Source organism: Leiobunum rupestre, chromosome 4 (assembly GCF_980474605.1).
Source record: "Leiobunum rupestre chromosome 4, qqLeiRupe1.1.hap1, whole genome shotgun sequence".
Lineage (NCBI taxonomy): Eukaryota > Metazoa > Arthropoda > Arachnida > Opiliones > Sclerosomatidae > Leiobunum > Leiobunum rupestre.
The window spans coordinates 55,871,604-55,893,860 of record NC_143387.1 but is presented as its reverse complement, the minus strand read 5'-3'; the positions used below and the strand labels follow the sequence as shown (position 1 = coordinate 55,893,860).

General features: G+C 36.4%; 1 protein-coding gene across 1 annotated transcript; it reads left to right on the top strand.

Moving 5' to 3' along the window:
- The first annotated feature begins 651 nt into the window (after window positions 1-651).
- On the top strand, window positions 652-21,807 carry LOC149948377 (uncharacterized). Its single transcript, XM_090173341.1, has 7 exons — window positions 652-907; window positions 14,014-14,251; window positions 18,631-18,819; window positions 19,661-19,930; window positions 20,264-20,606; window positions 20,673-21,031; window positions 21,090-21,807. The coding sequence occupies exons 1-7, from the start codon at window positions 847-849 to the stop codon at window positions 21,481-21,483; spliced, it is 1,854 nt and encodes a 617-aa protein (XP_090029467.1). The 5' UTR covers window positions 652-846; the 3' UTR covers window positions 21,484-21,807.
- Window positions 21,808-22,257: the final 450 nt, after the last annotated feature.

The window sequence follows — 22,257 nt, the reverse complement described above, 5'->3', positions numbered from 1 at the left end:
AAAACTAAAGTTTGTATTAGTATTTTGATTTGTTGGGATTAAATTTATAACGAAACAAATTAATTTTGTATTAAAATTTTTATTCAACAACCCAATAAAATTTTAATAAAATCAAGAAATTTCTAAATACGCCTGCTGTTATCAGATGTGGTTCCAACTCGAACCACGCTGTCTTTCACCTTATCCTCTCCAAGTTCAATCAACGGTAACCTTTTATAGAATCCACCATACAATTTATAACTTATAACTAGTCCATTGGCGCAGTATCAAGATGGGTGTACTTAGAAAAATGATAAATCGTAAATATGAAGTACGCTTAAGAAAGAGTAGAAAATGAGGGTCAATTTTTTGGCATTCCAAAAATTCTCAACTAACGCCTATCATTTACCAAAAGCAGATTCGTGTCACTCGAGAGAAATGTAGGCCTAGGTGGTTACCGCGAAATAAAACTATATTCGGTGACGTAACGGTGAGCTCTAAAGGGTACACCAGGGTTAAAAATGTTGGGAGTCAACTCGTATTAGGTCCTATATTTCCAGACTTCGTTGCAAAGGGGAGGGGGAGGGGAGCTAGAGAGAGCTGTACCCGGCATAGACAAGATAAAGTTGTGACCTCCTTATAGACGGTTCCAAGCCAGGGCCGGTTTCGGCTAAAGGTATCTTTCTACCGAATCTGTTTATTCTCTCTCGCAGGCAGCTTGTAGACGGGTTGTACGCGGATTTGCGTTTTCTTTTGGTTCGCGAGCGAGTTCAATATTTCACGTTTTCTCAAATCGAGGAAGCCAACTCGCGTTTGCTTCAATTAGACTCTCTCTCTCTCTCTCTCTCTCTCTCGCACACAATAACAATGGATAAAGCTACTTGGTTAGCTTTGCTCGTTCTTTGCAACACGGCCACCCTTTTCGCAAGTAAGATTTCATTTTATTGCTTTTTATTTGGAATATAATTATTAGCTTCTATCTCGGAGAAACGGAAAAATTAAACGCCCAAATTTCAATTAAATCATAAAAAATTCGATTAACTGTTTATTTATGGATATTATAAACGACTATTATACGATTTAATACGCAACAAATAAGTTTTGTTTCGGGTAATTTTTGGATATGGATATAAAATAAATTAATCACGACACTGCTGCGGTATCTAATTGTCCACGTTGGTAATTAGTGGGTGATTTATATTGAACTGCAAGTAGAAAGGTATTGATCAACGGATGTTATCACCACAGTGCTGTTTTTGATTAGTATTATCAGAAATATATAATAGAGAGAATTCATATTACTATACTACTATTTCACACAAAAATAGTACTGGAAATTCGTTATTACAGTTTTTTATTTAAATTATTTCTTCGACTTTTGACTTTGACTTAATTTATAAGGAAATATCCCTACTTAATTTAATTTGTACATTTCAAATAGTTAGGTGGAGTAATATACGCGATCGTGATGGGATTTATGTAAAATAGCTCCCATTGAAAACTGCCTCGAGGTGCATGCTCAATTTTTACATCCTAGATCGATACTTTTCACGTAAGGAAATATTATATACTTTTGAAATAACGGGTTTTTTATAATTTGAATTAATTAACCGCAACATTTTAATTACGTTCTCTTTATATTTAAATTCGGATAATATTTAATAAGTAAAATTATCGCGACGAATAAGGGTCTAATAGTTTTTATCAGTATGAACCTTTTTTCAACCCTGCCCTAAAAATTGCCTAATAGCTTTGAGGCGTTTTTTTGCAATTGTTGGAAGAATATTCTCATTTCAAACTTTAGTGCCACTAAACCGATGACGCGAGAATAAGTTTAAAGCTAAGTAAACTAAACTACACTCAAGTGCCAACTTAGAAAAGGAAAATTTGGTATCAGAGAAATAACTTTTAAATAACATTTAGTTAGCTTTATTTACCCGAATTGAGATACCACAAGCGGGTACACTGATAAATGTGGATTGTACTAGTATTTTACCCTTTCTAAAACTGCGACTAAACATACTCGTTTAACCACAAGAATATTTTATCTTCAAATTCGTGGTATACTTAGTTATCTCTTTGCAACTTAATTCGACACTATTGGCCCATTTATTGGTAAAACGTACGATACATAATTTTTTTAATTTTACTCTTTCAAATTATTTTGCAACCTCGAGAGTCGTTATATCACTGAAAAAAACAAACGTAACCGAAATTTTACCTTACTCGAATTTGCCCAAGTCTAACCTTGAAGAGAAAGTTAAAGAACATTTTTAAAAGAACAAACTGATAAAACAAATATATTAAGAACGGGTTTTATTCAAATTTAACGTATGAAGGGGTGTGGAAAAACAACATTAAATTCTACCCTGGCTAACTCTCAAATACGCGTGACATTTTTCGAAGGTTAAAAGGACCAATAAAATAAATTAACAAAAATTAATTTACTCTTCCAAAAAATCAGAAGGATACGAAAACGAGGTTATTCAAATATAGGTAAATAATTTTGGGAAATACGGTAAAGCGCGCGAATTTGTTTAAAGACGCGGATGTCATGGGGGTTGTCGTAAGCTAAATCACCGTTTCAATTGTAATTAAGTAATCTAATAACCCAATTCAACCCGCGTACGATCTTTCGCAAACCACGGGAGGAAGTCCAGGAGGCTTATTTTGGCGAAATTTTAAAGTCTTCGAATTAATTTACTTTCGATCTCGCTGTTTGGCGCTGGCGGGCCAGTCGCTTTCAAAATCTGGTTTCCGAACTAAAGTATTCTGAAGTTGTTTCGCCCGAAGCCGATCCCGACAGATTGACTCCTTTCAAAACTAAGTGGGGGAAAAACATACATACGTATATATAAAAATTCGGAGAAAGTCTCTATATGTCCCACAAAATGGAAAACCTTTTTCGGCGTGTGTGTGTATGAGATATATCGTGCCATTTACATTTTTTTCCCGCTTTGAAATCTTTGTATCGAAACAACAACGTTTATTCTAAAAAAGGGTCGTTATTTTAATATTTGAACTTGTTCAACTTTCAAATCTTGGATGCAGCCGTTGAATGGCTTTTGGGAATCCTGTTTTTCGCGTACGCAGAACTTTCTTTTTGAGAGTTTATTTTCGTACATTATTCTTATTTAGTTTTTGCTGATAAAACTAAATGCCGGTTTTTTTTATAGTTTCATTTTATTCCTCGTTTAATTGTGGTGGGTTTTTGTTTATAATAAATAAGAATAAATAATTATCTATTTACTATTTTTACCTCTCCGAGGGGACTTTGTACCCTAGGAGGGGTTATACAACCACCGTGTCTGTCTGTCTGTCTGTGGGTGGGTCTGTCTGTCAGGCCTGCGTTCGCATTTTCGGGGCAAAGGGTAATCACTGCGTACCCAGTTTCTTAGAATCAGGGAAAAAGTTTTTCCAAAAGCACCCTCTTTTTGTCATTGGGTGTAGTATAATTTTTTAATCCGCCGGGATTCGAACCCGAGCCCTCTTGCACGACAGGTGAGCGTTCTACCGCAGAACCACGGATACAGTTACACTTCACTGAAAATTAAAAACTCTTCCGAGGAGAGGTATATTTTGGCTTGCCAACTTGTTTTTATTCTATTATCGTAATTTAATAATTAATACAACTCGGCAGAAATAATATGAATTATGAGTAATTAACTTATTTTTAAATTACCTTTTTTTGTTGGGTTGATAATCGTTATTTTTACTATAATGCAATTAGGTACCGATTTCAATTGGCTTAATTGACGATCCTAATTAATAACTTAAATGGTTTAAAAGGCACGATAGTATAGAAAATGCATAATATATATTTTATTACAATTCTAAATGTGTTTTACTTTCATGATAATTACGTTATTAATGAAATTCTGAATTTATTCTTTGGTAATTAGTTATTTTCACATAATTATATATATTATATTAAAATATATTAATAGTTACATTCAATTTCATTTAAATAAAAATAGATTAATTAAACCCTCGCGATTCGTGATAATTATTAATATTAATAAATACTCGTTGTTATTATATTATTAACAACATTTTAAATTTATTCTTTAATAACTAGTTAAAATGGTATTAAATTTCATTCAGTTACAAATGCATTAATTAACGCTTAGAAAACATTTAACTTCATAATAATTACGTTATAAAGAAATATTCGTTTTATAATTATTAAATTAATGAAATTCTAAAATTTATTCTATAGTAACTAGTTTAATCATGGCTATTAAATTTCATTCAGTTACAAATATATTAATTAAGCCTCGAAATTTCCATTTTAAAAATCCTTTCAAATAATTGGCATTCTTTATAATTACAGCCCACGAGCTGACAATGTTCAAATACCTTTTCCGAATTAAGATTACCGCTTCTAAGGTCATAGCGTACCCTCTACCACTACCATCGAGTCGTTTTCCTTCAGATTCAATTTAAATTTTCTAGATTTAAAAATATGGAATAAATACAGGGTTAAATAACAGTCTGAAATGATAACTGGGTCAGGTATCATTTCGTCACTCTTCATTTCTCCGCAAAAATAAGACCAAATTCCAAAACTCTAATGAAGCTAAGTATACGAATTTTAAAGTAAAAGTTTGAAACCACGTTTAGAATATACGAGCATCTTTAAGTCATTCGGGGCTTCAAATCGTTTTTAAGGTCATTCACTAGGCGTTGGTGTTCGTTGACGTGCAAACAAAGTGACAAGAAGCATCTGATACATCCACGCGAACCATTATACACCTATCCGTTTCACCCTAGATCCAAATTCGATGTTCAAGTATTATTTAAATGAGTGTCGTAAAAAGTTTGTTCGTAAAAACCCCACGTTACCAATTTTTATTTTGGTGGGGGATTTATTTATTGGAAAAAGTTTATATATTTGAGGGCACTGCGGGGAATATGTAAATGACTTCAATTTATTTTCTGGGAAGTACGTATCTGAGAGGGTGTCGATTTGGTATTTTTACGGTCATTAAGGTAACTGGGGCTCGGTTGCCGATATATTAATGTGATATTTAAAATATTTTATGACAATTATTAATAATGGTGACTATTTTTGGCCGTGACGTTTGGTGGCAAATAAATAATTTTTATTTTTTATTTCGGATTATTTTAAGATTGTGTTATGGTACCACTTTTAAGTGTTTAATCGCAAGTTATCTCTAAAAGATATCTCTGTGATCTTAATTTAAACTTAATTTAACTTGCCGAGGTTAACGGTAATAGTAAGTGTAGGGAGCTGTTGGCTCGCGTGGCATGAAGGGCTTGCCACCACCCTCCTACGGATTGTAACCCAGCCACCGGTAATTGGCTTTACAAGTCGCTAGTATTATTACTTCTTAACACGTATTTTTCATTTTAAAAATATGGGAAAATATTTATTAAAAATTAAACTTAATTATATACTTAAAATATTATACGATTTAACCCAATTATATCTAATTAAAATTATGATTTTAATAATACTTTATACATTTATATATATAGTTAAGCTTAACATTTAAAATAATTAACTTTTTATCGAGTGTAAAATGTTAAAAAAATCGAATAAATCGATCGATCTTTGACAAGTCGTCGGGCAACACTTCCAAATTATGTTCCAACGTATTTACACTCTCATTGCGGTTTGCTAATAACTAAGAAGGTCACCCGTATAAATCGATTGCCGGTAATTAAAAAACTAATACACTTTCGTAAAAGCCCACGCGTTCGGAATTCCTAACGAAGGACAAAATTTTCAACAAAAATAAGTAAACATATTTATATATTTTTTTTGGGTTACCGAATATTTAAATCTTCAAAACTGGCAATTCTATAACACCTGTTCCAATGTATCAGGATCTATTATTAAATCTGACGTTGGCCAAAATTACCAGTTGTCAACGCGCCAGATTTGAGAGAACAGTTTTGTCCCATAAAATATATTAGCTTTATTTCGTAGCAGGGCGGTGCCCCAAATATTTAAAAAGAAAATTTGGTTTCAATCTGAATTTTTTTGGTCGCCTCCTCCCCTTTGCCGATATTATGTCCCGGTCTCGGAAGTGGAATATTAAATAAAAAAATCCAGTCGTTAAGACCTTGAAATCGATTCCAAACAAGATTTAATGGTTAGAAAAAAAATATCGCGTTTAAGAATCTTAAACCAGTGTCTTTTCTAGAAGTCATATCGCAGTTCGCTCACATTCAGGAAATGATTATGAGTTTAGAGGAAAACTTACTGACTGATGTTTTTGGGCGGTCGGGGCACGTGATGCGGTTAAGAGCCTCGCCGGTTTAATCATTCTGCTGTCTTTGAGAGAAAAATGCGGATTTTTACACCATGGGGTAAATTATATGGCGATTTGGAAGGATGCCTTTTTTATGGAAATTTGTTTTTCCGTTCGATTTACGTAGCCTATTTGCTAATTAAGTTAAAATATGTTTGGTTTTAATTACGTGTGGTTTGGTTTTTAAAAAGATTTATTTTAAAAGCCAATAGAAAAAGTTTCTAAAAACATTTTTCCTTAATTATCTTTTCAATTAAATTTTATTAGCGTTAAAATATAAAATTATAGAATATTTTGCTTTAATTCAAAAGAATCGAAATTCAACCTGTTTTAGAGAAAAATCATAATAATTGAGCATTTCCACCCGGATACTTTGAATATTTTGTTTACAATTATTTTTTACGTAGTATATTTGCCAATTAAGTGAAAAGATGTTTTTTTTTCCTTTAATTACGTATGGTTTAAAACCAATTTGTTTAAAAATAAAGCCGGTAATAGTTAGTGTAAGGAGCGGTTGGCTCGCAGGGCTTGCCACCACCCTCCTACGCAATTGTAACCCAGCCACCTGAATTAAAGGCTTTAAAAGTCACCCGATGATTTAGGCCTAAGGTGGTGCCTTGGGTATTAGCCTAGCTGATTATAATTATTATTATCTTTTGAATTATATTTTATTAGCCTGATAATATCAAATCATGATACATAACGGACAGCCCAGAAAATGTTTGATATTACTTAAGTTTTTAGGTTTAATTTTAAAAGCCAATAAGAAAAGGTTTTAAAAGAAATATAGATTATTGATTTATATATCTATTGAATTAAATTTGATAAGCGTAATTATATCAGATTTTGAGAAATTATTTAATTGCTTAAGAATGTAATTTCAACCTGTTGTGGGAAAATAATTTTGCATTGCTCATTTTTACCCAGATAATTATTTTTCATTTTCATCTCAATTTTAAATTGCGCAGTTATTTGTCTAGTATTTATTTCCTTCCAATAATAGTAATAAAAAATTAAGATAAACACCGTATTTATCGTGTCGTGAAATGGTATTTAAATTATACCGTTATAGCGTGAATTTTCTGTTTGCGAATTTTAACACGTGAAAAAATTGAAGTCGTTCTTCCAAGCGTGAATTTTCTATTGTACGATAAAGTATTTTAGCCCGGTATACATTCCAGTAACCACTACCGTGTGCGGTTTCAAAAAAAAAATGTAATTGCGATTCCATCTCGGGTTTCGGCGAAATCTTTAAACCCAAAAGAGTCTCGAAGATTTCCTGATTTCTTTTGGTATTTTCGTCGTGTAGTTGTCCGTTTCGTCTCTAATTTCTTTTCATTCTTTTATTGTACACACGAAAAAAGATCCTAAAAATCAATTATAGAAACGCCGTAACTGTGCGTTTGGAATTTAATTATACAGGGTGTTGCAAAAATTTTAAGGAGTTGTAGGGGTGAGTTGAGAAGTATGCCTGTTTTTTTTCCCATTTTCCTACGATGAGTTAAAAGAGAGCCAGAGAGATTTAAAGTGTTGCCTAGTAGCCCCTGGAAGGAAGTTGCAACAAGCGCAAAACCAAGCAGCAGGGAAACGCGAACATTAAGGTTTGGGTTCGTGTGATAGGTAAATAACGACTTTGTAAACAAATAGAGGTAACCAGCGTAAAAAAGTAAACTTAAACTGTATTTAAAGTCCCTGCTGCTTGGTTTTGCGTTTGTCGCAGCCTACTTCAGGGGTTAGTAGGCCACACTTTGAAGCTCTCTGGGCGCTCTTTTCACTCATCGTAGGAAAATGGGAAAAAACAGGCATACTTCTAAACTCACTCCCTACAACTCCTTAAAATTTTTGCATACACTTTTGAAACACCCTGTGTATCGGTGTAAGATTACCCTTACGACGATAAGATTTTTTCTGGAATTTGGGCATTTTTTCCCTGATGTTACGTTTGAGGAAACATACCTTGAACTTGAACAATAAAAATAAGTATAGTAATTAATTGGTAATTTTTAAAATGAGCAGGAAATATTAGAAAATGAACGTGCATTATCTCAAAACCACATTCCGGTATCCTTTTGACTCATTTTCCCCAAAATACATAAAGGTATATTTGGATGGCGTACCGTTATCAGTTTAATTTACTCATGATATATCATTATGATTAGGGTGGGTCCCTAAATGAAGAAAGATTCCATCCCCCTCCCCTTGTTATTCCAAACTATATTATAGTCACATGAGAAAATTGACCTTGAAATTTTTATCCGATTTTATTTTTCAACGATAATCGGTTCTTGGGTAGCATTTGCTTTTTTATTGCTGAACTTAGAAAACCATTAAGCACCCAAAAATTGTTTGGTTTGATTTTCCCCTTATTATACAGTACAGCGTATTCAATGTTCTAAGCTAATTACTTCACAAACAACCCAAACCCTATCAATTATATTACATTATATTATGATGATAAACCTAAAAATTATTAATTTTAATTCAAAATTAATATTAATTTTAAATATTTAATATTAATTTTAAATATTTAATATTAATGATATATTATTTTAAACTCCACAAAGTAATCATACTATTTTAAATGTGAAAAACAATTACAAAATTTCAATTGTAAATTAAAATAATTTATAATTTTGATTTCGGTAATAAACGATGATATATTACGCATCCTGTAAAATTTAGTAACGCTAGTACGAACTTTCTCAAAATTATTTCGTATTTTAATTGATGGCTATTGTAGAGCTGTTTATATTTCATAATACCGTCATTGTAGCCACCGTGGTGGCTTCATTTCGCGAGTCCATCTTTTCCCGAAAAATATCGCAATTGTTTAGTAAAAAGAAAGTTTTGAATTTGTCTTTTCAACGTGAACAATTTTGCAGATGGTAAAATAAGTTGTTTTTCCATCGCAACAATACCATCTTCTCCTTCTGTCCTTGAAAATCAGCACGATCATTTATCATATTCCGTATTCATAGCGAACAACCCTCGTTTAAACTTACGAATATGAATAGTTAACCTTGGTAAAGCTGAAGCTTAGACGTAAATTAGGATTCACAATATGGTCGTCTCGGAAAAAGCGCTCGAAATCAGCCGATGACTCAAAAAGAACCTTCGTAATTTCCCTTTTTGACTTTTTATCGGGAAGATGAAGTTGGAAAAAAATGACTATCACTAAAGACGTCTCTCTAACCGGATAAAGAACCAGTTCTTCGTTTGGATTTATATATATGGCTCATTATTGGCACGTCTGCCAAGAACCCTTTGACCTTTAAGGAAGAGGAACTAGGGTCATAAAGCGATAGCCCCCACTCTCTCTCAAAAGACGGATCTCGAAATTTATGTCTTTTAAATATTATCACTTTCGCTTTTTGGCCAAATGCGTCGGTCCTTCGATTCCTTTTAAGTCGGACTATAAAATTAAAGGGTGCCTCTTGGCGGGGGTTTTACGGCAGATAAAAAATGTTCCAACGAATTTTATAGTGGGAGTGTTCCTTTTCAAATTGGTAGTCTCTTATCAAGGTGAAGACCAGGTATTTTCGTCCTCCGCCCGTTGGAACATCGATTTGCTCAATTTTACGAGGGTTCTTATAAGGTGTGCCCGACCCTTTAAGACGAAATAAATTGGATTTCCTACCAAAAAGCGTTAAAAATGTATAAAGATAATAGCAAAATAAGACTTTTAGGGTTTTCCGTTAATTTTAGTAATATATTTTCGGAGGTACCTGAGCCACGTTTACATTTCTTACGGTTGGTCAATCATTAAACCTATTTTATTATTTTAAAAATACAAATAAAAACAAGTGTTTTGGAATAAGTACCCCTGATACTTCTCTGCTAAATCATTACCACCGAGTGAGAAGATTGAGTAATACTTGTTAGAACAGGGAGATGGTAATGTTCTTGACTACTCATCAAAGAAAACCCCCGAATTTCTTCATTAAAAAACATTGATGAGACCTCGCATTAGGTAGTACGTTTTTGCGTAAGACCGTGAGAGCCAAATGACCGGCGAAAATCGAGGGAAAGTCCGCAATGGCAAATTCTTAAAAACTGGACAATCGAGTTTATTGTTTTGCAAGAAGATCTCGGACACGGGCAGTTACGAAAACTCGATAGAGCACCCTCAATCTCCTGAGAAAGTAGAGAACGGTAATTATCAATTGTTTGACCTTGCTAGCTCGTAACAATAACGGTGAAAAGCGTCTCCCCCTGCGCCCCCATAATGCCATCCCATTGTGTTTCAGGCGAAGAACAAGCCTCCGGTTGAATCACCGGTCTTCAGTTTCCCCTTGACACCAATTCGATAAATAAAAACGCGCGGGTACCCCGAAAGGATTTCCTCCTTGCCGATAGAAACATTCTAATCATTTCCTTTCTTCGCCAGTCGCTTCATCTAGCTAATAATTGTTCCGTGGCAGTTGCCTCTATGGTCAAAGGCGCGTAATCGAATACAGTTTGCGTCCCGTAACCCGTGGCGAGACTGTCTGTTATGGCTTCGTTGGGATCACGATTGCGAGCCAAATATCTAGATGCGAATTTAACGCGTACCGTTAGAGTCCGGTTTGGAAACGTTTAAATACACGGGTTTTTTTTCTTGGATTGACCAAATATTTTTAACCCTTAATACGTGGCTTTCATGATAATTTCCTCGTTCAATAATACACCCATTTTTAAGCGATGAATATTGTTCTGACGCCATGTTCGCGTTTGTAAATTAAATATTATAGTATATAATATATAATTTGTTATATGTATTATATATTATATATTATATATATATATATATATATATATATATTATCTTTGGTATTTTATTTTAGTATTAATTAATTAATATATTACAACACAAGAAACTGCACTCAAAATTCGACATTTATATACTGACATAAATTTTTTTATTTTTTGAACAAAAATATATTGTCTATTTCAATCCACATTGACCAGTAAATTCTTTATTTTCCACGATGGTCTTTGAACATTATTTTTTTTTTCAGTTTTTGCCACCTGGATATCTTGGAAACACTGACGAGGAGACTACCCGAGGTGATAATCACCGTTTTTGTTGAAACTAGGTGGGTATGTAGACCTTATGGTAATATGAAATTTCACCAAGGGAAAAATTGCAATGGGCATTAGTTTTGCCATGGCAACCGAAAATGTTTTTGACAACACAGTATGTATATTTTATCATTGAAAATAACATGGGACTCTGAGCACTTCTAAGGGTCGACCTTGTGAAAAATTTAAAAAAAATTTCAAATTTCAAAACCAAAAAAATAGATCAAAATTGACAAATGAAATGAATTTTATGATATTTTGATTAATTTTGGTCAATTTGATCAAAATATGTAAAAATTTATCAATTGTTATTTTCAATGGGACAATATACAGACTGTGTTGTCAAAAACATTTTCGGTTGCCATGGCAAAACTAATGCCCATTGCAACTTTTCCCTTGGTGAAATTTCATATTACCATAAGGTCTACATACCCACCTAGTTTCAACAAAATCGGTGATTATCACCTCGGGTAGTCTCCTTGTGAGTGTGACGTTACTAATAGTTAAAAAAAATCTCTAAATATGGCGGCCATGGTACTCAATCAATCTAAATATGTGGTATACTCTATAGCCAATGACCCTCAAATTGAACAAAAGTTTATAAATCGTTTTAGAGAGTGGAATTTATATTTCCTTGGCAATCTTGTTTTGATTTTAATTCCAAAATGAAAAAAATGAGCTGATGTGTCCCAGACAACGTAACCCAGTTTTTCCCAGCTACTTCTGGTCGTGAGTCGAGAGAGTATTCCTATGATTTATGAGCCATCACCTTCACTCGTTTATGTCTGTCGGAGTGGTTCGTAGGCCTTTCCATAAAATATTTCCACGAGCTTTCACTGTTTTTTCTACGTCACACACCACCAATTTCGCTAAAACTAAACAATAAGTTGGCTTTACTTTTTGCATTTACCGGTAAGAGTTCCCCAAACATTTTACACGGAACTCGGGTTAGGCTTAGTGACATCAGTGTTCAAACTGATTTTAATTTATTTTCGATGCTAATTAAATGAATTATCAACTCTGTGAAAGTATTGTTAATTCTGAAATATTTATTAGCTAGTATTTTATGATAAACAACGATCTTTACCTTATACACTACTGTGACTGTCAATGAAATATTAAGCCTTAGTCCACAAGGCTATAAACTATTAAACTGTTAAACATCATCGAAACCGTACTAAATTTTTCGTTATTTTAAATATTTAAATCCTCTTCTCTTATGACTAGTTAAGTAAACGAAATACGTTTATACTTTAAACATTTGATATAACAAATTTAACAATGTCACTTGGATTAATTTTAATCCGCCGTGTTTTGTAAATACTTCCACCCGGTAGCAGACGACATACCGAGCACAAGAGTCGAGCGAGGGTAAAAACAAGGAGTAATATATATAGCGTTGATCGAAATCATCCTTGCAAAAACCAGTTTTCCTTCCCCCTCTTACCGTAACGAACATTTTATGGAAAGGTCTAATAGACCTTTTTATTTTGTTTTTCTAATGGCATTAATGATTTGCGACATCGTGCGGCTTCCTCAAATTATATCTTCCTTTTGACTGTCAAAAAGAGATTTACAAATACTGACTTACTTTTTCAACTGATTTGACATAGAAGCTAATAGACAGATACACATTTATGCCATTAGAGGACGATATTTAAATACCCGAAGTCTTACTCGATGTCGCCAATAATAGGGAACGTAGAATTTTTTTGTCTTAAACTGGTCAAAATATTAATCTTTTCGTGTTTCTTTCCAATTTTTCGCATAAAATAGTGTTATAATAAACAGTCATCTATTATAAATAAAATCATTAAAATCGAATGTCTCAGGGCTTTCATCTAAATGTTTGTTTCCCTGTACGATATTTGTGATAAACTATAATTGTTGAACCTAATTAAGTTAGGACTCGAAATTAAGATAAGTATAGTTAAGCCAAGAAACGGAATGAGCCTTTGAAGTAGACACTGCTTGGAGCTTAGAGGCATACAGGCCTTCAAAGCCCAATTATCTCGCTACCCCTTGGGATTGGCCAACTTTTGGAGACAGACTTTAACTTAGATTATTGTGGAATAGGCGAAGAACGGAGCGAAACGTCAAACGAACTAACATAACGATACTAAACCAAAGATTATTTTTGAATGTTATATATTTATAAGGAGCTTTGGTCTCCTCGTTTTCAGATTGTATTATAATCGAATATACGCAACTGTTCGCGAAAATTATCTAAATTTACATAAATTTACATAAATCATGTATATTTGAGCCCTTATAAATATTATACTAATCAGATACAATGTAATTCTGATTATATCCCTTCTATCCGCTTATCGATATTAATCAAAAGAGCTTATAAACGAGATCCGGAATCCGTAACATCCGCTAATCGATACCATTTCCGGGAGGACATGGGAACCCCAAACGCTACTGGAAGGCCGGGGTATGACCTCCAACTATAGCGCGTTTTTTATTGAGTCAGAGAAGGTTAGCCAAAACCGAGAATTTTCGTTTATAGACAACCTTAAACTAAATATTTATCAATTAATGTATCGTATCTATATAAATCTTTAATCGTTAAAGTGGACCTATTTGGAGGCTACGGATAAAATTAAAACTGTCATGGTCTTAACGCTTAAGGTAATCTTTGTAAGAACGAAGAGAACTTGGAAAATTAATTGGGTAACTCTTTCAGATGGTCAACTCGCGGGTCAACCTACGAACCCGCAGCCGTCAGTCCTAGTGGCCAATATTAATTCCCAAGGTCTTCAGGGAACGGTGGAGTTCACGGCGGACGCTTCGGCTAACGGAGTGGCCATTAGGACTAATTTGAGAGGCGGACGATACGGCGAACAATTTCGTTGGAGAATCCACGAATTTCCAGCCGATTACGGAGTGGCCAATCCCTGCAAGGACGAACATATCGGTAGACTGTAAGTCATTATCGTTATTATCTCTTTCGTTAAGCTTATCTCAATTTAGAGGTGGTAAGTTCGAGGGCCGTCGCGATTACGTTCCCGGTATAATAAATGATTTAAAATGCGGCGCGTATCGCGCGTGGCGTAATAAAATCGTATCGGCGACATTATCGTAGTAATTATCGCCTTATTCTGCCAAACAGCTCGTTTGTTGGCTTATCCAAAGGATTTTTAAAGTAAATTGTTTCCTGGTCGTTTAAGAAATGCTAAAATGGCCTTAGGATCGGCCGTCTTGACACGTGTTCTCCGAGAAATGTATCGAACCAGCCCGCCGTAATTGAGCCATATAATATTTCCGATAATTTCAATTTCGCTTTGATTTCCGATTTCCGGATTCTCGAAATCTGACCTATTTCCACCCTTTTGCCACCTGGCGTTTCACATTTTGGTCTATATTGTTTAAATCGAGCTTATTTTTTAGCAAGCTCCGCGACTTTTAACGATGCGAATATAAATTTTATTCAGAAATATTATTTAATAAAAACAAACAAAAAATTACTAAATACATTTTAAATGTTTTAATAAAATGTAGTGGTTTGGAGGTTTTACTAGCTGGGTTGGCGGTTTGGGGGACGATTATACAATATTTCGGAGAATAAAAATTCGGGGAATTGGACTAAAACGTCTGATTTGAACATGGAATCTGACTTTCGTACAAATCCCGTTCACTCTAGAGAAAAATAATTTTTGAAATCTTGAAATCAACTTGAAAATCATGAAACCTGGACGAAATTTCCGCTTCCATTAAAACTTGTAGAGGTTAACAGTAATAGTGAGTGTAGGGAGCTGTTGGCTCACGTGGCATGAAGGGCTTGCCAACACCCTCCTACGCATTGTAACCCGGCCACCTGAATTAATGGCTTTAAAAGTCGCTTGATGACTTAGGCCTAAGGTGGTGCCTTCGGTATTAGCCTAGCCGAATTCAATTACAAAATCCCAAAACCAGTTTCTGATATCACTTTGAGATTCAAAATCCCCCGCGCCAAATTAGCAATGTCGGACCGAGTGTGGTCATGCCCCTTGAACCAGCCAGTGACTCCTCGCAACACGAGATTGAATTGCCAGTTTCGTCTAAAACCCAATGTCCTACGATCGAAGGGGAAGATTCTCCACGAGGTTGATTAAATATGGACGCGTTCGAATGGGAATACTTACTATACATCCGCGTAATTCGGTTAAGCACCGCTTGGTTCAAGGGGAAACTCGGCATTGGTTAATTATAACAGTTTGATATTATACGCCGCGGTGCATTTTGAATATTATATTCAATAATCTATCATTAATTATTCTACTTGGTATATTAACTAATAGAGCTCTTTTATCTTGGTCGTGATATTTGACATTTAATTTACCATTTGCTTATTCCGAGTAGTTTTCTTGTAATTTTCATTATTTTAAGATCCTCACATAATATTTGCATAAAATACTTTTCTATAAGTAAAATAAAAGTATGACTATCGTCTTAATGATAATTTTCTTAACAAATCTTTTTTCAAAACTGACACTGAGTAGTTTATTATCGTACTTGGTAGAAGCGTATTTCTCCTTGGCCATATTCAGACACTAGGAGGTCATGTTTTTTTTTTGGGGGGCATGCGTTAAAGATAATATTCCATCAATTTCCATCTGTGGGAAAAAGCGTTCGCCATGGATTACCGGTGATATTGTCCACGACAGTCACGTTAAGAATTCCCTTTTTAATAAGGCCAAAAAATCACGGAGAGCATTGGACTGGACAAAATACAGAAATTTTAGCAACGTCCTCCGAAGAAGAACTCGAGACGCCTACGATCGGTTTGTTTGTCAATTGCACGATACTATCGCTGCGTATCCCAAATGGTTCTGGAGTTTCGTCCGCTCTAAGTCCCAGCTTCCACCGCCGTCGTCATTTAAAGTCCAGACTCGTCAATTGTCATGTCCTTTGGCCATAGCCGCTGCATTTGGAGATTTCTTCTACCGCAGTTTTAGTATGCCGGACACAGATTTGACTCTACCCTCGATTAGACCTCCGGATAGATGTTTCTCTCTCTCTTCTGTTGACGCATTGGATGTAGCTTTGGCCTTAAAGCGTTTAAAGAACGGCTCTGCCTGCGGTCCGGATGGTATTACTCCTAGACTTCTCAAGATGATGGCTCCAGCTATTATTGATCCGCTAGTGAAGCTTTTTAACTTGTCGCTCTCAACGTCTTCTCTTCCTTCGAGTTGGAAGCTTGCTAATGTCGTTCCAGTCTTTAAAGGGTCTGGGAAGCGTAATGATCTTGCAAACTACCGCCCTATATCTCTGACGTCTGTCGTTGGCAAGTTACTCGAATCGATAGTTTCCGAGAAACTGACTAAGTTCTTAGATGACAATTCCGTAATACCAACGTCACAGTATGGATTCCGCCAAGGTCGCTCTTGTACCCACCAACTTTTACAGTCTTTCCACGAGTGGTCATCCGTTTTAGACGAACGTAATCCGCCTGACATTCACGTGTTTGCGTTTGATTGGTCAAAGGCTTTTGAATCGGTTGGCCACAAGCGGTTGATTTTCAAACTTGAGAAAGTTGGTGTCAGTCGAGAACTTTTGAGATGGTTAAAGAACTTTCTATCTAATCCTTTCCAACGTGTTATATATCGTGGTGAATTCCGCAGTTACCGACCAGTGCTCTCTGGGGTTCCTCAGGGGTCGATATTAGGACCACTACTGTTCAACATCTTCGTCTCGGATTTACCGTCTGCGCTGACACCCGACTGTTCTATTTCTCAGTACGCTGATGACAGTTACATATCGCTCCCGATTCGATCTGTTTCGGACCATTTGATTCTGCAAAATAACGTCAATAGGATGTTCCATTGGGGTGTTACCAATAACATTTCTCTCAACATCAAGAAGTGCAGTTTTTTGGTGATTTCTCGGAGAAAACCTCTCGATGACGTCACCTACAAGATAAACAACGTCCCACTAGCTCGCGTACACAATTTGAAAATTCTCGGAGTCGTTGTTTCCAGAGATCTGAAATGGTCGTCCCATATTTGTTACATTGGAAATCGAGCCCGTCGACTATGTGGCCTTATTCGAAGAACAACTGGTTTTACGCGCGCTTCTACCACTCTATTTCGTTCGATGTGCCTGCCGGTCCTTGATTACGCGTCTCCTGTTTGGAATCCTTACTTCAAGAAAGATATTACATCGTTGGAAGGTATACAGCGTAACTTCACTCGATTCGTCCTGAAAACTCCACGATCTAATTCACCTGGCCATATTCCTTATGAACAGCGCCTCGTAACTCTCCATCTTTTACCTCTATCTGTTCGAAGGGATGTTTCAGATTTGATTATGCTCTTCAAATTCGTCAAGTCTACGACTCTCGATCTCGTTGAACATCTGACATTGATTTCCAGGCGGACTCTCCCTACTTAATATATAAAGTTTGCTAGATGCCTGGCGTTAGAAAATTCGTTTTTCTTCAGAACTGTTCGAACCTGGAACAGTTTGCCTGATGACATCCGGGAAAATTCCACTGGCCTATCTGTTTCCCAGTTTCGTTCCCTGGTTTCGGAATTTCTATTTGCGCTTTGGATCAGTCAAAATTCTTAATTTAATTTTAATTTTAATTTAATTTAGTTAATTTTTTAGGTGTTTTGATTTGTATTTATATTACTATGTGTTGTGTATCGTCCTGGTAACCACCCTGTAAAGGCTTTGCCTCCGTGTTTGCCTGCATTGGTTTTTCTTTGCGAAATAAATATTATTATTATTATTATTAAACCATCGATTGCGCAATTGCTTTGAAAATGCGTTCGGTGATAATTTTTGAAAATTGTCATACTTATTGGTATTATATTATTTATGGTCTTTCGAAAAACGTTTTTTTTTTCCCGCGATTTCCAACAACAAAAACAAGTCGTGACCCATCTAATAATGTTTTAAAAGACGTGGGAAAAAGGTGTCTTCAGTCGTTGAGCTGTGGCGAAACCTTGGTAATTTTTTACAATGATGGTACTTTCACTGCACCCACCCTTCTATATAAAGGCGATAACAAAGGAGAGAAGTGCCAAATTATTAAGACCCTCTCTCTATCTGCCCACGTTTATTTTTTTTTGCTATTTTTTTCTTGACTTTATTATTCTAGAATAATAAAAACGGTTATAAGTCGGTCGTTCCCTCTGAGGCGCGTAATGAAAAAAAATCAAATATTAAGAATGAAAAGAGTAGAAAAAGTATATTAGAAAGAAGGCGAATTCAATGACCTGTTTTGGATGTAGCGTATAACACCCCTCTGGGGGGAGGGACCCACCAAAAAAACAAAGGAAGTAACGTCGCAATTTGGTTCACCGTTTTATTCGTCAAGGTTCATCGATTTCACCGACTCTCACGGACTTTTGGCCTCCGGAAAGGACACGATTATGACCAACGACATCACGTTGACCGGACAGAATTCGGTCTTGGGACGTACTCTGGTTCTTCGAGGAGTCGAAACGGGCCGTTTGGCCTGCTCAACCATTCAACCAACCAGTCGGGTGCGGACCTACAGAGCTAGGTAACTGCGCTCACATGTTGGAACTAGAACCGCGATCTGTCAATTTTGACGTATTTACTCTATAGGGGACTGTTAGTTTTCGCATTTGCTATCATTTGTCCGAGTTTCAAATAACAAAAATGGTGTTTCAATATTTGAATTTCCTAAAAAAAATTACTTTTTGCAATAATGTTTAAGTTTTTAAAGCATCGCTATGTAAATCTTGCAAATGGTCACAAGCAATAGTAATTAATCATTAGCAAGATTTACAAAAACATGTTGCGAATAATAGAAAAGCTTAATTACATTGAAACCAAGTGAAACGAAACCTAACCCAGCCTAAGCCAAAGTAACGTAACACAATCTAATCCAATCTAACCTAACCTCGCCTAATCTAACTAACTTAACGTGACCTAACCTTTCCCTTTATAAAAATATCTTTTATGGGAAAATGATGAAAATTTAACCTTTAATTGACTAAGAACAAAATTGAACTCGTGGATCTAATGGGTCATTAAATTTGGACAGATGAAACCCTTTTCTTTTTAAAATTCCTAAAAATTAATTTCGGACATTGGCAATACCATTCGGACAAATACGACAACCGCCTTTTCTAACTTACAAAATCAAATTCTAAAATAAACTGATCTCTGCAAATAACATAGCTGTTTTTAGTGGTTCAGCAACGAATTTAGAAATGGAGGGAGTGGTATTACAAAATTTCGTCCGTTATGATAATAATTTTCTATTGGTGCGATCCGTCTAGTGGAAGTTCTGACAGGTGTTTAGTTCTAGTTCCAAAGGAAAATTACGCCTAGTTGGTTTCGAAATAATCAAATGATTGATTTAATTGGGCCATCAGAGTATATAGCCCCATTATCGGAGAAGTGGTCATCCGACAAGGATCATTCGGAACTAGCGTGTATTCCAAGTTGAACTACGCCAACGGAACTCGTCGGGATTCCACGCACAAGTGGGCCATTTTGCAGACCACGGACCCTGAAACGCTCAACGCTATCTACATCAACGAGGTGACCAGATGTAGCGGTCTTCAAGGTGCTCCCTTCGTCCCGTTGACCGAGATGGGTGGATACGTTTTCATCGGACGTGAGCCAGATACTTTCACCAGCAGGTTAGTCTCGTTAGTTTAATATAGGAGCAACAAACTTAACACCCCACACAAGGAGAACGCAACCCGTCAAAAGTCGTGGATTTTCTTGTGTACATTTTTCATTGGCTAGACGCTTTAGCCCCTGCTGTCGTCGGAAGGGGAAAATTCGGAAATTGTCTCCCCCCCCCCCGCCCGTAAAACGTTCAGCGTAAAGGCTCGTGACGCTCGTCCAATGAAATTCGTACACAACCCTTCGTTAGCGTGTTTAAACTTGACTAGCTGCGTTCTCCTTGTGTTTGTTGCTCCTAGGTTTAGTGATATATATTTAAAAATGACTCATTTGGATCGGTTTAGGTCGTATTACGTCATGTCCAACGTTCCCCCGATGGAAACTGTTCAAGGAGGATTGTACGTTGTCGTCTATTCGGACCATAATCAGGGAGAGATTTTGGCCTGTGGGCGTGTTTACACCGTGGAACCGAAACAAGCGACGGCTAGGTTTACTAAAAACATCACCGGAGAGATATCGTTCCGTCAGGAATCCCCTTACGATCCGACCTTGGTCACCCTGGACTTTCAAAACTTGGAACAAAAAGCGTATAGCTTTGGCGTCGACGAACTGCCACTTATTGATAGAGGTGATCCGGCTAATGACGTCTGTCCTAACGCTAAGGGCGTCATTTTCAACCCACTGAAAGTAAGACTACCATGACGCGCCCCCCTTCGAAATGAAAATTTCTGTTAAGCCGTAACGTTCCTTTAGATAATACCTGAGACTGTCCCATCCCCTGGTAAGGGCAGTGCCGATCAATACGCGGTCGGAGATCTCAGTGGAAAGTACGGCTCCCTCCATGGTAAACAGAAGATGTTCCAACAAGTCTACGACCCAACGTTGTCTTTGTTTGGCGTCAATAGCGTCGTCGGACGCGCACTAGTCATTTTCAAGCCCAACGGGTCGCCCATGTCCTGCGCCAACATCGAAGTCAGCGGCCGAAGGATGAACACCGCCTTCTCGACCTTCGATTCCCCAATTCAAGGTCAAATTATTCTTAGACAGGAACGAGACAATTTCAACTCCGATACGTCAGTCTATATCGAGTTATCGTACCCTTCCCAGACCCAGTAAGTTACCCTAATACTTACTACCTCAAATACCACGAAACTAATAAACGCTTCATAGGCCCAAGAAAACTTTCAACCATCCGTGGAGGATCTACACGAACGCCGTTCTGACTGGCCAAGGATTCAGTACTCCTACTTGCGGTCAAGCTGGAATCCGTTTCAACCCTTACAACGTTAGTAGGAATGACGTTTACGGTTGTCACTGCTCCGCGAGCGCTCCCTCGCGATGCGAACTCGGCGATTCTTCGGGCAAAATGGGAAATATCAACATACCACCGTTCAGGATAACCGAAGACCAACAACAAGATATCGCTCGTTACTTCTTCACGGACCCTATCTTACCCCTTTCCGGTCCCACCAGCGTGGTTGGTAGATCAATCGTGATTCACGACAAAGATTTCAGCGATGATAGGATGGTGTGTTCCAATATCGTTCAGCACGTGGCGAAATAGTACGTTGACAAATGTACCTCCGGGAAGGCGACTCGCGTTCCCGTGTAAATTAAGACATTCTTTTACCCATCATCGCACGAAGCAAAAGCCAACATTTTATGGCTGGCTGATTTCTAGTTTCCGCTGTTAATATCCGTCATTTTCAGTGGGTAATTTGAGGAAATTATGTTATTTTCTATCATCAATTATTTACAATATATCGGGTACGCGTGAAATATAAACCGGTGTGATTGCATTGTGCCAATGAGAAGTTCTTGAAATCATTTCGAAATAAAAATTGCCCAAGCCGATAGTGACCTCTCGCGTTTTATTGAGATTTGTACACGAAACAGTAATTAAATATTTTGATTTTGTTTCTTTACAATTCCGTTAATTTTGTTTCACCAAATTTCATTCGTAGCTTAAGTGACTGGTTTATCTTAAGTTAGCTTCATTTTACAAAGACAGATGGCGCCATCGCTTTCGTGGCGAAAAACCATAGAAAATATAGAGGAGGAATAGCAACTCTAGCTTAGAGCCTAGCGCCGCCGATCCAACGCCACCGTCGCCGATATTTTCTCTGGCGCCGAGCCGCCGCCGCCATGTAATTTATTTTTCAACGCGCCGCCGATAAATTTTGATCCCGCCGCCAATTCGTTTTTTTTTTAGATTTTGTACGTAACTTCATTTTTTTTTGTCCTTCAAAACTTTTGCCACCTCTGCTTTTATTTGGACTAGATGGCGCCAATTTAAACGTTTTAGCGGGAAGGAAATAACTACTTACCAATTTATGGA

What these genes read in the sequence shown, in the direction of transcription:
- LOC149948377 (XM_090173341.1), top strand. Translation starts at nt 847, where the DNA reads ATGGATAAAGCTACTTGGTTAGCTTTGCTCGTTCTTTGCAACACGGCC. An exon ending in GACGAACATATCGGTAGACT is followed by an intron (nt 14,252 to 18,630) that starts GTAAGTCATTAT and finishes TTATTCGTCAAG; the next exon opens with GTTCATCGATTTCACCGACT. An exon ending in TCATTTTCAACCCACTGAAA is followed by an intron (nt 20,607 to 20,672) that starts GTAAGACTACCA and finishes ACGTTCCTTTAG; the next exon opens with ATAATACCTGAGACTGTCCC.